This window comes from Pseudophryne corroboree, chromosome 7 (genome assembly GCF_028390025.1).
Source record: "Pseudophryne corroboree isolate aPseCor3 chromosome 7, aPseCor3.hap2, whole genome shotgun sequence".
Taxonomy (NCBI): Eukaryota; Metazoa; Chordata; class Amphibia; order Anura; family Myobatrachidae; genus Pseudophryne; species Pseudophryne corroboree.
The window spans coordinates 111607878-111623960 of record NC_086450.1 but is presented as its reverse complement, the minus strand read 5'-3'; the positions used below and the strand labels follow the sequence as shown (position 1 = coordinate 111623960).

At 45.6% G+C, this 16083-nt stretch overlaps 1 protein-coding gene across 2 annotated transcripts in view; it reads right to left on the bottom strand.

Annotated features, from left to right (window-relative positions):
* Window positions 1-16083, bottom strand: part of CACNB4 (calcium voltage-gated channel auxiliary subunit beta 4) — a 115255-nt gene that overhangs the window by 23125 nt on the left and 76047 nt on the right. For both annotated transcript variants that reach the window (XM_063933541.1, XM_063933542.1), the window contains exons 8-9: window positions 12113-12171; window positions 9456-9565 (exon numbers count right to left, since the gene is read on the bottom strand). In XM_063933541.1, the coding sequence (XP_063789611.1) occupies window positions 9456-9565; window positions 12113-12171 (169 nt within the window). The remainder of the gene's footprint in view (window positions 1-9455; window positions 9566-12112; window positions 12172-16083) is intronic.

Below are 16083 nucleotides of genomic sequence, written 5' to 3'. Positions count from 1 at the left end.
CAGGAGCCAGGAGTACATAATATTATATTAAAATTAAACAGTGCACACTTTTGCTGCAGGAGTGCCACTGCCAGTGTGACTAGTGACCAGTGACCTGACCACCAGTATATATAATATTAGTAGTATACTATCTCTTTATCAACCAGTCTATATTAGCAGCAGACACAGTACAGTGCGGTAGTTCACGGCTGTGGCTACCTCTGTGTCGGCACTCGGCAGCCCGTCCATAATTGTATATACCACCTAACCGTGGTTTTTTTTTCTTTCTTTATAGTCATACTAGTTACGAGTATACTATCTCTTTATCAACCAGTCTATATTAGCAGCAGACACAGTACAGTGCGGTAGTTCACGGCTGTGGCTACCTCTGTGTCGGCACTCGGCAGCCCGTCCATAATTGTATATACCACCTAACCGTGGTTTTTTTTTCTTTCTTTATAGTCATACTAGTTACGAGTATACTATCTCTTTATCAACCAGTCTATATTAGCAGCAGACACAGTACAGTGCGGTAGTTCACGGCTGTGGCTACCTCTGTGTCGGCACTCGGCAGCCCGTCCATAATTGTATATACCACCTAACCGTGGTTTTTCTTTCTTTCTTTATACATACATACTAGTTACGAGTATACTATCTCTTTATCAACCAGTCTATATATTAGCAGCAGACACAGTACAGTGCGGTAGTTCACGGCTGTGGCTACCTCTGTGTCGGCACTCGGCAGCCCGTCCATAATTGTATATACCACCTAACCGTGGTTTTTTTTTCTTTCTTTATACATACATACTAGTTACGAGTATACTATCTCTTTATCAACCAGTCTATATATTAGCAGCAGACACAGTACAGTGCGGTAGTTCACGGCTGTGGCTACCTCTGTGTCGGCACTCGGCAGCCCGTCCATAATTGTATATACCACCTAACCGTGGTTTTTTTTTCTTTCTTTATACATACATACTAGTTACGAGTATACTATCTCTTTATCAACCAGTCTATATATTAGCAGCAGACACAGTACAGTGCGGTAGTTCACGGCTTTGGCTACCTCTGTGTCGGCACTCGGCAGCCCGTCCATAATTGTATATACCACCTAACCGTGGTTTTTTTTTCTTTCTTTATACATACATACTAGTTACGAGTATACTATCTCTTTATCAACCAGTCTATATTAGCAGCAGACACAGTACAGTGCGGTAGTTCACGGCTGTGGCTACCTCTGTGTCGGCACTCGGCAGCCCGTCCATAATTGTATATACCACCTAACCGTGGGTTTTTTTTCTTTCTTTATACATACATACTAGTTACGAGTATACTATCTCTTTATCAACCAGTCTATATATTAGCAGCAGACACAGTACAGTGCGGTAGTTCACGGCGCTGTGGCTACCTCTGTGTCGGCACTCGGCAGCCCGTCCATAATTGTATATACCACCTAACCGTGGTTTTTTTTTTCTTTCTTTATACATACATACTAGTTACGAGTATACTATCTCTTTATCAACCAGTCTATATATTAGCAGCAGACACAGTACAGTGCGGTAGTTCACGGCTGTGGCTACCTCTGTGTCGGCACTCGGCAGCCCGTCCATAATTGTATATACCACCTAACCTTGGTTTTTTTTTCTTTCTTTATAGTCATACTAGTTACGAGTATACTATCTCTTTATCAACCAGTCTATATTAGCAGCAGACACAGTACAGTGCGGTAGTTCACGGCTGTGGCTACCTCTGTGTCGGCACTCGGCAGCCCGTCCATAATTGTATATACCACCTAACCGTGGTTTTTTTTTCTTTCTTTATAGTCATACTAGTTACGAGTATACTATCTCTTTATCAACCAGTCTATATTAGCAGCAGACACAGTACAGTGCGGTAGTTCACGGCTGTGGCTACCTCTGTGTCGGCACTCGGCAGCCCGTCCATAATTGTATATACCACCTAACCGTGGTTTTTTTTTCTTTCTTTATACATACATACTAGTTACGAGTATACTATCTCTTTATCAACCAGTCTATATATTAGCAGCAGACACAGTACAGTGCGGTAGTTCACGGCTGTGGCTACCTCTGTGTCGGCACTCGGCAGCCCGTCCATAATTGTATATACCACCTAACCGTGGTTTTTTTTTCTTTCTTTATACATACATACTAGTTACGAGTATACTATCTCTTTATCAACCAGTCTATATATTAGCAGCAGACACAGTACAGTGCGGTAGTTCACGGCTGTGGCTACCTCTGTGTCGGCACTCGGCAGCCCGTCCATAATTGTATATACCACCTAACCGTGGTTTTTTTTTCTTTCTTTATACATACATACTAGTTACGAGTATACTATCTCTTTATCAACCAGTCTATATATTAGCAGCAGACACAGTACAGTGCGGTAGTTCACGGCTGTGGCTACCTCTGTGTCGGCACTCGGCAGCCCGTCCATAATTGTATATACCACCTAACCGTGGTTTTTTTTTCTTTCTTTATACATACATACTAGTTACGAGTATACTATCTCTTTATCAACCAGTCTATATATTAGCAGCAGACACAGTACAGTGCGGTAGTTCACGGCTGTGGCTACCTCTGTGTCGGCACTCGGCAGCCCGTCCATAATTGTATATACCACCTAACCGTGGTTTTTTTTTCTTTCTTTATACATACATACTAGTTACGAGTATACTATCTCTTTATCAACCAGTCTATATATTAGCAGCAGACACAGTACAGTGCGGTAGTTCACGGCTGTGGCTACCTCTGTGTCGGCACTCGGCAGCCCGTCCATAATTGTATATACCACCTAACCGTGGTTTTTTTTTCTTTCTTTATACATACATACTAGTTACGAGTATACTATCTCTTTATCAACCAGTCTATATATTAGCAGCAGACACAGTACAGTGCGGTAGTTCACGGCTGTGGCTACCTCTGTGTCGGCACTCGGCAGCCCGTCCATAATTGTATATACCACCTAACCGTGGTTTTTTTTTCTTTCTTTATACATACATACTAGTTACGAGTATACTATCTCTTTATCAACCAGTCTATATATTAGCAGCAGACACAGTACAGTGCGGTAGTTCACGGCTGTGGCTACCTCTGTGTCGGCACTCGGCAGCCCGTCCATAATTGTATATACCACCTAACCGTGGTTTTTCTTTCTTTCTTTATACATACATACTAGTTACGAGTATACTATCTCTTTATCAACCAGTCTATATTAGCAGCAGACACAGTACAGTACGGTAGTTCACGGCTGTGGCTACCTCTGTGTCTGCACTCGGCAGGCAGTCCATAATTGTATACTAGTATCCATCTCCATTGTTTACCTGAGGTGCCTTTTAGTTGTGCCTATTAAAATATGGAGAACAAAAATGTTGAGGTTCCAAAATTAGGGAAAGATCAAGATCCACTTCCACCTCGTGCTGAAGCTGCTGCCACTAGTCATGGCCGAGACGATGAAATGCCAGCAACGTCGTCTGCCAAGGCCGATGCCCAATGTCATAGTACAGAGCATGTCAAATCCAAAACACCAAATATCAGAAAAAAAAGGACTCCAAAACCTAAAATAAAATTGTCGGAGGAGAAGCGTAAACTTGCCAATATGCCATTTACGACACGGAGTGGCAAGGAACGGCTGAGGCCCTGGCCTATGTTCATGGCTAGTGGTTCAGCTTCACATGAGGATGGAAGCACTCAGCCTCTCGCTAGAAAAATGAAAAGACTCAAGCTGGCAAAAGCAGCACAGCAAAGAACTGTGCATTCTTCGAAATCCCAAATCCACAAGGAGAGTCCAATTGTGTCGGTTGCGATGCCTGACCTTCCCAACACTGGACGTGAAGAGCATGCGCCTTCCACCATTTGCACGCCCCCTGCAAGTGCTGGAAGGAGCACCCGCAGTCCAGTTCCTGATAGTCAGATTGAAGATGTCAGTGTTGAAGTACACCAGGATGAGGAGGATATGGGTGTTGCTGGCGCTGGGGAGGAAATTGACCAGGAGGATTCTGATGGTGAGGTGGTTTGTTTAAGTCAGGCACCCGGGGAGACACCTGTTGTCCGTGGGAGGAATATGGCCGTTGACATGCCAGGTGAAAATACCAAAAAAATCAGCTCTTCGGTGTGGAGGTATTTCACCAGAAATGCGGACAACAGGTGTCAAGCCGTGTGTTCCCTTTGTCAAGCTGTAATAAGTAGGGGTAAGGACGTTAACCACCTCGGAACATCCTCCCTTATACGTCACCTGCAGCGCATTCATAATAAGTCAGTGACAAGTTCAAAAACTTTGGGTGACAGCGGAAGCAGTCCACTGACCAGTAAATCCCTTCCTCTTGTAACCAAGCTCACGCAAACCACCCCACCAACTCCCTCAGTGTCAATTTCCTCCTTCCCCAGGAATGCCAATAGTCCTGCAGGCCATGTCACTGGCAATTCTGACGAGTCCTCTCCTGCCTGGGATTCCTCCGATGCATCCTTGCGTGTAACGCCTACTGCTGCTGGCGCTGCTGTTGTTGCCGCTGGGAGTCGATGGTCATCCCAGAGGGGAAGTCGTAAGCCCACTTGTACTACTTCCAGTAAGCAATTGACTGTTCAACAGTCCTTTGCGAGGAAGATGAAATATCACAGCAGTCATCCTACTGCAAAGCGGATAACTGAGGCCTTGACAAGTATGTTGGTGTTAGACGTGCGTCCGGTATCCGCCGTTAGTTCACAGGGAACTAGACAATTTATTGAGGCAGTGTGCCCCCGTTACCAAATACCATCTAGGTTCCACTTCTCTAGGCAGGCGATACCGAGAATGTACACGGACGTCAGAAAAAGACTCACCAGTGTCCTAAAAAATGCAGTTGTACCCAATGTCCACTTAACCACGGACATGTGGACAAGTGGAGCAGGGCAGGGTCAGGACTATATGACTGTGACAGCCCACTGGGTAGATGTATGGACTCCCGCCGCAAGAACAGCAGCGGCGGCACCAGTAGCAGCATCTCGCAAACGCCAACTCTTTCCTAGGCAGGCTACGCTTTGTATCACCGCTTTCCAGAATACGCACACAGCTGAAAACCTCTTACGGCAACTGAGGAAGATCATCGCGGAATGGCTTACCCCAATTGGACTCTCCTGTGGATTTGTGGCATCGGACAACGCCAGCAATATTGTGTGTGCATTAAATATGGGCAAATTCCAGCACGTCCCATGTTTTGCACATACCTTGAATTTGGTGGTGCAGAATTTTTTAAAAAACTACAGGGGCGTGCAAGAGATGCTGTCGGTGGCCAGAAGAATTGCGGGACACTTTCGGCATACAGGCACCACGTACAGAAGACTGGAGCACCACCAAAAACTACTGAACCTGCCCTGCCATCATCTGAAGCAAGAAGTGGTAACGAGGTGGAATTCAACCCTCTATATGCTTCAGAGGTTGGAGGAGCAGCAAAAGGCCATTCAAGCCTATACAATTGAGCACGATATAGTAGGTGGAATGCACCTGTCTCAAGCGCAGTGGAGAATGATTTCAACGTTGTGCAAGGTTCTGATGCCCTTTGAACTTGCCACACATGAAGTCAGTTCAGACACTGCCAGCCTGAGTCAGGTCATTCCCCTCATCAGGCTTTTGCAGAAGAAGCTGGAGACATTGAAGGAGGAGCTAACACGGAGCGATTCCGCTAGGCATGTGGGACTTGTGGATGGAGCCCTTAATTCGCTTAACAAGGATTCACGGGTGGTCAATCTGTTGAAATCAGAGCACTACATTTTGGCCACCGTGCTCGATCCTAGATTTAAAGCCTACCTTGGATCTCTCTTTCCGGCAGACACAAGTCTGCTGGGGTTGAAAGACCTGCTGGTGACAAAATTGTCAAGTCAAGCGGAACGCGACCTGTCAACATCTCCTCCTTCACATTCTCCCGCAACTGGGGGTGCGAGGAAAAGGCTCAGAATTCCGAGCCCACCCGCTGGCGGTGATGCAGGGCAGTCTGGAGCGACTGCTGATGCTGACATCTGGTCCGGACTGAAGGACCTGACAACGATTACGGACATGTCGTCTACTGTCACTGCATATGATTCTCTCAACATTGATAGAATGGTGGAGGATTATATGAGTGACCGCATCCAAGTAGGCACGTCACACAGTCTGTACTTATACTGGCAGGAAAAAGAGGCAATTTGGAGGCCCTTGCACAAACTGGCTTTATTCTACCTAAGTTGCCCTCCCACAAGTGTGTACTCCGAAAGAGTGTTTAGTGCCGCCGCTCACCTTGTCAGCAATCGGCGTACGAGGTTACATCCAGAAAATGTGGAGAAGATGATGTTCATTAAAATGAATTATAATCAATTCCTCCGCGGAGACATTGACCAGCAGCAATTGCCTCCACAAAGTACACAGGGAGCTGAGATGGTGGATTCCAGTGGGGACGAATTGATAATCTGTGAGGAGGGGGATGTACACGGTGATATATCGGAGGGTGATGATGAGGTGGACATCTTGCCTCTGTAGAGCCAGTTTGTGCAAGGAGAGATTAATTGCTTCTTTTTTGGGGGGGTCCAAACCAACCCGTCATATCAGTCACAGTCGTGTGGCAGACCCTGTCACTGAAATGATGGGTTGGTTAAAGTGTGCATGTCCTGTTTTGTTTATACAACATAAGGGTGGGTGGGAGGGCCCAAGGACAATTCCATCTTGCACCTCTTTTTTCTTTTCTTTTTCTTTGCATCATGTGCTGATTGGGGAGGGTTTTTTGGAAGGGACATCCTGCGTGACACTGCAGTGCCACTCCTAAATGGGCCCGGTGTTTGTGTCGGCCACTAGGGTCGCTAATCTTACACACACAGTCAGCTACCTCATTGCGCCTCTTTTTTTCTTTGCGTCATGTGCTGTTTGGGGAGGGTTTTTTGGAAGGGACATCCTGCGTGACACTGCAGTGCCACTCCTAGATGGGCCCGGTGTTTGTGTCGGCCACTAGGGTCGCTAATCTTACTCACACAGCTACCTCATTGCGCCTCTTTTTTTCTTTGCGTCATGTGCTGTTTGGGGAGGGTTTTTTGGAAGGGACATCCTGCGTGACACTGCAGTGCCACTCCTAGATGGGCCCGGTGTTTGTGTCGGCCACTAGGGTCGCTAATCTTACTCACACAGCTACCTCATTGCGCCTCTTTTTTTCTTTGCGTCATGTGCTGTTTGGGGAGGGTTTTTTGGAAGGGCCATCCTGCGTGACACTGCAGTGCCACTCCTAGATGGGCCCGGTGTTTGTGTCGGCCACTAGGGTCGCTAATCTTACTCACACAGCTACCTCATTGCGCCTCTTTTTTTCTTTGCGTCATGTGCTGTTTGGGGAGGGTTTTTTGGAAGGGACATCCTGCGTGACACTGCAGTGCCACTCCTAGATGGGCCCGGTGTTTGTGTCGGCCACTAGGGTCGCTTATCTTACTCACACAGCGACCTCGGTGCAAATTTTAGGACTAAAAATAATATTGTGAGGTGTGAGGTATTCAGAATAGACTGAAAATGAGTGTAAATTATGGTTTTTGAGGTTAATAATACTTTGGGATCAAAATGACCCCCAAATTCTATGATTTAAGCTGTTTTTTAGTGTTTTTTGAAAAAAACACCCGAATCCAAAACACACCCGAATCCGACAAAAAAAATTCGGTGAGGTTTTGCCAAAATGCGTTCAAACCCAAAACACGGCCGCGGAACCGAACCCAAAACCAAAACACAAAACCCGAAAAATTTCAGGCGCTCATCTCTAGTTTTAAGCAGAGGTGGCCAAGGCGTCGATCGCGGCAGAAGCAATCTGCAGCCCCAGCACCAGCCAATAAAAATCAGGCTGATTCTTTTTAGCTTGCTACGCCAAACTGAAGCAGCTACGGCTAGCTGAAGCCGTGGCTGGCTCTGCAGGCTGTCACTGTGACAGCAATAGCCAATAGGAATCAGGCTGAGTTTTACTGTCTGAGGCTGTCACAAGTCACAGGGCTAGATGTATCATCGCTTAGAGAGTGATAAAATGGAGAGAGAAACAGCACCAGCCAATCAGCTCCTAACTTCCATGTCACAGGCCCTGTTTGAAAAATGACAGTTAGCAGCTGGTTGGCTGGTCATTTATCACTTTCCATTTTATCACTCTCCAAGCGATGACGCATCTAACCCACAGGGGGATATTCAATTTGGTCCGAAGAGACATCGGGAGTAAAAACCCCCGATGTTTCTTCGGGTGCTGCGGTCGGGCTATTTAATTTGCTTGGCCGGTAACAAGTCCTCTTACACCCGAAAACACACAGGTTCAGTGAAACCTGTGTGTTTTCGGGTGAAACAGCCCCGTTTTCGGTTGAAAACGGGGCTGTTATCGGGCATTTTGCTTCGCCTGCCGGAGGCAGGCGAAGCAAAACCCCCGATAAGCCGCGGCACGCGCCGGCTTATCGGGGCCAATTAAATAGCCCCCACCGGCCGATACTTATCACCCGGCACCCCGGGCCAAATTGAATATCCCTAATAGTCTTTCAGAGGATATGACAGCCAGGGAACTGGGTTGAGGGAACATGGGGGCAGGAAATGGCTAGGGAGTGCAGTATGACTGACGGCGGGACCATCTACCAACCAGGATTGGCGGACATGGCAGTAACCCAGGGCCTATTCGAGCGCTTGCAACGCCCCGGGCAGGCAATGGGGGCGTGGCTTCATACAGGGGGCGTGGTCAGTTACGCCCCCTGTACAGTATGAGCGCCGCTGAAATGATGTGCGGTGCGCGATGACGTCATCGCGCACCGCACAGTAAAGGTCCTCTCCACGAAAGGAAACTAGATGCTACGCGTCTAGTTCCCTTCACAGCGTGAGGCAGCGGGACAGACCGGGCAGCGGGGGGCACAGCAGCAGCGGATCTTGCCATGGTGCGGTGCCCTCCGGATGGCGCTGCTGCCCTCCGGAAGGCGGCGCCCCGGGCAAAAGTCCTGCTTGCCCGTGGCAAGATCCGCTACTGCAGTAACCACAGCCGCCCAGAGTCCCGCTCGCCACACTGAGGCTGCTTCTGGACTTAGGCGCTCCTCTCTAACAGATCAGTCTGCAGGGGTGAATGTGTGTGTTTTTACGGTGGGGGCAATTTGATTTTTCTCTGAGGGGCAGTGTGTTTTTTCTTTTATTCCGTGGGGCAATGTTTTTGAATTTTTCCCTGTGTGGGTTAATGTGTTTATTACTGTGGTGGCCAATGTGTGATTTTGAACAAGAATTTCCCTACACCCCTTGCAGCAAGGTCATGCACCCTTTTTCGGGGCCTTTTTGGCTTTCAGAGTAGATCACTGACTCCAAAAGTCTGGCCATCCCTGTTATAAAGTTACCAAATAATATTGCATTGATTTTAGTCATATTAATAAGCAAGTTGCATAAATAAATCAAATGCCAAGTTCATTTTCCTTGTTTAATATTTAAGATAAAGTTGCATTCATGACCATATTCACTATTCCCAAAATTCTTACCCAAACTGGACCTTGTGTTTGAACGTTCAATTATCGCTCTTCGGCTTGGATTATTCAGAACTGATCTCTTGGCAAGAGAAATGTCCGCAGTCACCCTTGTGATGGATATCCTTTAAAAACAGGAAAAACAGGAAACCATACCATATTAAGATGCACGAATTGCATAAAATGAGTTTTGTTGATGAAAAGGCATGCATATTGCAAAGTAAAGTATACTACAGCTCCATGTTCTCTCTCACTACCAGCCATTGCACTTTCTGTCATTGCATCCAATTCTGCTCTAAGAGCCTGCTAGAACAGATATACATGCGGAAATATCCCTTGGCATCTACAAGAATTTCCTATAAACCTTGTTTCTTTACAAAGACAATGGCTAGCTGATCGATCTGTGTATAATTCAGCCTGATCCACATGTGAAATAATGAATATTAAAGCAGTGAAGAATGCTGGTACCTGTAATTATATTTCTTTGGTTTGTTTCCTAATGGTGCTATTATTGATTCATAATTTTCCACAGTGCCATGAGCTACCATGGTACCCACATTCACATGGCGCTTGCTGTGATAGTAGAGAGACATTGATACACCCTTCTGAGCTCTGTATACTGTAAAATCCTTCTCTCCCCCCCCCCCCCACCCCTCTGTTACCTGATTTGCTGACAGCTATGAGTTTGTGTGTGACTGATAACCATACTTTGACCCCTGCAGAGAGATTTGGGCAGTACAGATGGCGCAATGGTTAGTATTACTGAATCAAAGCACTGAGGTCATGGGTTTGATTTCCACCATGGCCCTAACTGTGTGGAGTTTGTATATTCTCTCCATACTTGTGTGGGTTTCCTCCAGGCGCTCCGGTTTCCTTCCACAATCCAAAAATATACTTGTAGATTAATTGGCTCCCAACAAAATAAACCCTAGCATGAATGTGTCTGTGTGTACATGTGGTAGGGAATATACTGTCGATTGTAAGCTCCACTGGGGCAGGGACTGATGTGAATGGCCAAATATTCTATGTAAAGCGCTGCGGAATATGGGGGTTATTCAAGTTTGTTAGCAAACCAAAAAAAAACACACTAATGGGCAAAACCATTCTGCACTGCAGGTGGGGCAGATGTAACATGTGCAGAGAGATTTATATTTGAATCTAGATAGCAAAAAAAATTGTCTGTCCATACTCCTTTCCGACAGAAAGCAGTGTGGACAGACAATTTTTTTGCTATCTCACCCTTAAGAAAGGTATGCGGTATTGTTTTTTCCATATTGTTTGATCTTTCTTGGAGGAACTTTGTATCTGGATGTTTCTTGTCTTCTTGTCTTTTTTTATCATGTTTTTTTTTATCATTTTCCCATTGTGTGGGAATTTTCCTGGAATACATTTTTACTGGTTTTTATAATCGTGTGGACACTATATATATTTTTTACCCATATATGTGAATTTGGTTGGAAACCTTCCTTGAGATCACTACAGGGACGGCTAAAGCAAAACATACCTTTATGTGCTTTGGATCATTCCACATTACCGTGAGTGGGGTACGTTTGCTGATTCATGTAATCACCTCACATGCAAAATTAAAGATACCTAATTAAAGATACCTTTATGTGCTTTGCACCATCCATATCTCTGTGAGTGGGGTACGCTCTTCCATCCACGGAATCATTTTAGATTTTTAAGATACCTTTATATGCTTTCTTTGTTCCACAATCACAGTGAGTGGGGTACGCCCATATAAAGGTTCATGATCAACGACAGCACTGCACGTCACTGTTTTAAGGAAAGCTTGTTTGCACATCACTGTCCCTTTAAGTGTGAGTCTGGGTACACTTCTGTCACGTGGATTATCACTTCTTTGGATATCTAAATTACAAGTCTTTATGGACACTCATTTTTTTATTTAAAAACTGTTCTACACATTTTTGTATTTTTTTTTATTCTATGTTCATCTCATCATCAACCTGAAACTAAGCACTCAGTGACGTCTGAAGGAGCGAAAAAGGAAACAGATCCGTTCCGAATTATACCCGAAGGAACGTATTGTATATGCCATACCATACATGACATATGTTCATTAGCGCCCGGGACTGTCTCCCCCGAATCTCTTGTATTTACAGCTATGAAGACTATTTGATGCATGATTAGAGGGATGGGCTTGCTGCTTTTTACTACTGGGCTGATGATTAAAATACTGTAGTTGTATGATGTAGAGAGTAACTATTAAAAGGGAGTAGTGTATGAATTCCATTCTTTTTTACATTTAATTCAAGTCTCATACAAATTTTAAATATTGTATAATTGCGCCTTTTTCCACTGTAGACAGCACAAACATGGGGTATAATATAACACAAATTGCTACATGGAAAAACATTTCTTTAAAGCATAACCATATACAATGAAGGCAGCCATTTTGTGTTCAAAACTGATATTCAGTGGATGTACAGGCAGCATTCTCAACCTTATTGCTCCAATGGCAGCTTCCGTCTGTGCAAACTGTCTCCCTGCCCAAAATAAACATGTCCTGTTAAGTTGTGTAACGCTTCACTGTACTTCACAAAGGAATCCATAACATATTATAATAAGTTAACACAGTAAACCTAAGACATGCTTCATATACAATACGTCTGTATATAATGTGCCAGAATCATGATTTCTCTCTCCCTCACCTCCCATCAAACCTGTGCTTCAGGAAGTCAAAGAGGGCTTTCTGCATCATGTCCGTCACCTTTCCAAAGGAGAGGAGATTTCAAGTTGGAGACAGAGAAAAAAATAGAAAAAGATAAGATAGAAAGGAGAGTGAACAGAAAAGACCAAGGTAATTGCGGCTCTGTATATTGCGCTGATAGAGTTAACTACAAGTAATCAGCAATGTCTTAGTAATCTAATTTTATCACTTGCTCTTAGAGGAATCAATTATCACCCACAAATGTATTCTTGCATGTTTCTCACTCTCTTTGATGGAAAATATGCAGAATGTCCCAGTTCTGAGAAACAGCCATCAGTGAGGTGGGTGCGAATCACTTCATAAAACTGTAATGGAAAGACCAGTACCTCTCCATTATACACTATTCTACTGCATGTAAATTGGATGTCTTTTGTGCATGTAACAAGCCTATTTGTCTGTCTATACGTCTCAGGGCCAAAGCAGAGCAGTAATGCACCCTGTGCCGCCACTGCCCCCAAGCATGTGATATCATCAACAAGCATGAATGGCTCCCGGAGTAGCTGAGTGCCCAGAGCATCCCCAGGATGTGTTGGCTTGCCACCTGGACTAGTGAGAGGCTGAGTGCCCGGAGCATCCGTAGGATGTGGTGGCTTGCCACCGAGACTAGTAAAAGACTAAGTACCCAGAGCATCCTCAGGATGTGGTGGCTTGCCACCAAGACTAGTAAGAGGCTGAGCGCCCAGAGCATCCTCAGGATGTGGTGGCTTGCCACCGAGACTAGTGAGAGGCTGAGCGCCCAGAGCATCCTCAGGTTGTGTTGGCTTGCCACCTGGACTATTGGAAGGCTGAGCACCCGGAGCATCCTCAGGATGTGGTGGCTTGCCACCTGGACTAGTGAGAGGCTGAGCACCTGGAGCATCCTCAGGATGTGTTGGCTTGCCACCGAGACTAGTGGGAGGCTGAACACCCAGAGCATCATCAGGATGTGGTGGATTGCCACCGAGACTAGTGGGAGGCTGAGCGCCCGTAGTATCCTCAGGATGTGGTGGCTTGCCACCAGGACTAGTAAGAGGTGAGCGCCCATAGCATCCTCAGGATTTGGTGGCTTGCCACCGGGACTAGTAAGAGGCTGAGCGCCTGGAGCATTTGGATACTCCAGAAAGCGGCTTCCTGGGCTTCATTGTGCTATTCCAGGCTCTCTGCATGCCAAATACATGTGTCCAGGGCGGTGGCACTGCTGACTCACTCCTAGTTATGGCCTGGTTTGTCTATCTATGTTATATCTATTTATCTACAATCTACACACATCCCCTGTTCTTGTTCTCAGATTAGATGTTTGTCCCAATTTGTGGAGTGCTAGAAGGTACTGCTCCATTCAGCAGAGGTAGGTGGCTCCACTGTCTGCGGATTTAAAACTGGTGTTTTCCAGGGAAAAAATGCACACCAAAGAGCCATGGCCATGCCCTCCAGTGGTGGCCATACTCTCTATCATACCCACAGTGGGCCGCATCCACGTCCTCTTCTCGATTGAGAGGTAAACGAGCTATCCAATATCTAAGTCACATTTATCTATTTATTTATGTAACCTGGTTTTGTCTTTCTGAAAAATTGCTGCTTTACATCTAGTGGCTGAAATGTCAGAATGTCACTGTTGCCCTCACCTCACCGGCTATTACATTTGTGCCAAAGTTGTGATGTAACGGCAGACTGCACTTACTAATATACCAGAGAGAGCTGCTTTTCTTTATTAATGGCACGCTACATTATTAGAATCTATTTTATAAAACATTTGCTAACCCTATAGATATGCTGTAACACTGTACACAAAAACTTCACAGTCCTGGCAGATAAGAGATTAAGGAGTATATTCAACTGATGTCAGATCCTCTCTGATGGAAAAGATCCGACATGTCAGTATTTAATGAGCGGCCAAATCCTGTCGGATTTGGCTGTTCCTGACAATACCAATCCGACTTTTTTTAAAGTCGGATTGACATTGTCGGAAATGGGGCTAAAACCTGTCGGATTTGGCTGTGCTTCCGACAAAACATGTGGAGCCACGGCTATTCCGCCGATCCACGTGTTTTCTGACAAGTCAGAATTGCCGATTTGACCGAAAAACGGCAGGGGGATTGAATAGGTCGGAACAGTTTCCAACCTACAAAAGTCGGAAACTGACGTTTTTCCAACAAGACGGCAGTTCTGACTACAATTGAATACCCCCCTAAGGGGCCTATTTATTAAGATACCACCAAAATATTATGCCAAATCAGCAATTTCCATATAATGACAATCTTAGAAAAGTCCACAGAGGAAATATCACCTACATTAGGCCAACTTTCACTGATGATCACAATAGCCATAAAATTCAACAGGACATGCTGTCTGGGCCAATTTACCAAACTTTGAAGAGCGCAGCTTGTCCCCAAAGATTAAGGCTATCTCCAGATGACGCTAGTCCCTGCAGCATATAGGCTGCAGTTTCGCCAGAGAGATCTTCTGATACCTCAGCATCTCACTGTAAGTGCACATATTGGCCTCACAGTACAAATTCTTTGGTGGAGGTTTTAATGGGGCAAAGTCATCACTGGGACAGCCTTCTATAAGAGTCACTGTCATAGCATAACTTCAATGGTAAAGAAGAAAAATAGGATTTTAATTACCTACCGGTAAATCCTTTTCTCGTAGTCTGTAGAGGATGCTGGGGTCCATATTAGTACCATGGGGTATAGACGGGTCCATCAGGAGCCATTGGCACTTTAAGAGTTTAATAGTGTGGGCTGGCTCCTCCCTCTATGCCCCTCCTACCAGACTCAGTCTAGAAACTGTGCCCGAGGAGACAACATACTTCGAGAGAAGGAATTACACAGATAGTGGCGAGATTCATACCAGCTCACACAACAGGCAAATCCGGCTAACATGCTGGAAAAACTCAGCAACAGCTAAAACAGTAAACAACGCAGAACTTACCTAGGAACCAGGCAGTACTGAACTATAAAACCAATGCAGGAAAACGCAGCGCTGGGCGGGCGCCCAGCATCCTCTACGGACTACGAGAAAAGGATTTACTGGTAGGTAATTAAAATCCTATTTTCTCTTATGTCCTAGAGGATGCTGGGGTCCATATTAGTACCATGGGGATGTACCAAAGCTCCAAGTATGGGAGGGAGAGCGCGGAGGCTCCTGCAATACTGCTTGACCAAACTTGAGGTCATCAGCAGCCAAAGTATCGAACCTGTAAAACTTGGCAAACGAGTTCAACCCAGACCAAGTAGCTGCTCGGCAAAGTTGTACAGTCGAGACACCCCGGGCAGCCGCCCAGAAAGAGCCCACTTTACGAGTAGAGTGGGCCTTTACAGATCTTGGACACGGCAATCCTGCCGTAGAATAAGCATGTTGGATAGTGAACCTGATCCAGCGTGAGATCGACTGCTTAGAAGCAGGACACCCAATTTTATTTGGATTATAGAGGACAAACAAACAGTCACTTTTCCTATGACAAGCCGTCCTCTTCACATAAATCTTCAAGGCCCTAACAACATCCAAGGCCTTTGAAGCAAATGAGGAGTCAGTAGCTACTGGCACCACAATAGGTTGGTTGATATGGAAAGCCGATACAACCTTAGGCAGAAACTGTGGACAAGTCCTAAGTTCCACCCTATCTTCATGGAAGATCAGATAGGGACTTTTACAAGATAAAGCCCCTAATTCCGACACACGTTGTGCAGAAGCCAAGGCCAACAAAGTGACTGCCTTCCACATGAGAAACTTGATATCAGCCTCTTGTAGAGGTTCAAACCAAGCTGATTGCAGGAACTGCAACAACTCATCAAGATCCCAGGGAGCCGTTGGCGCCACAAAGGGAGGCTGGATGTGCAGAACCCCTTTCAAAAAGGTCTGAACCTCAGGGAGGACAGCCAATTGTTTTTGGAAGAAGATGGACAAAGCAGAGATCTGGACCTTGGTGGAGCC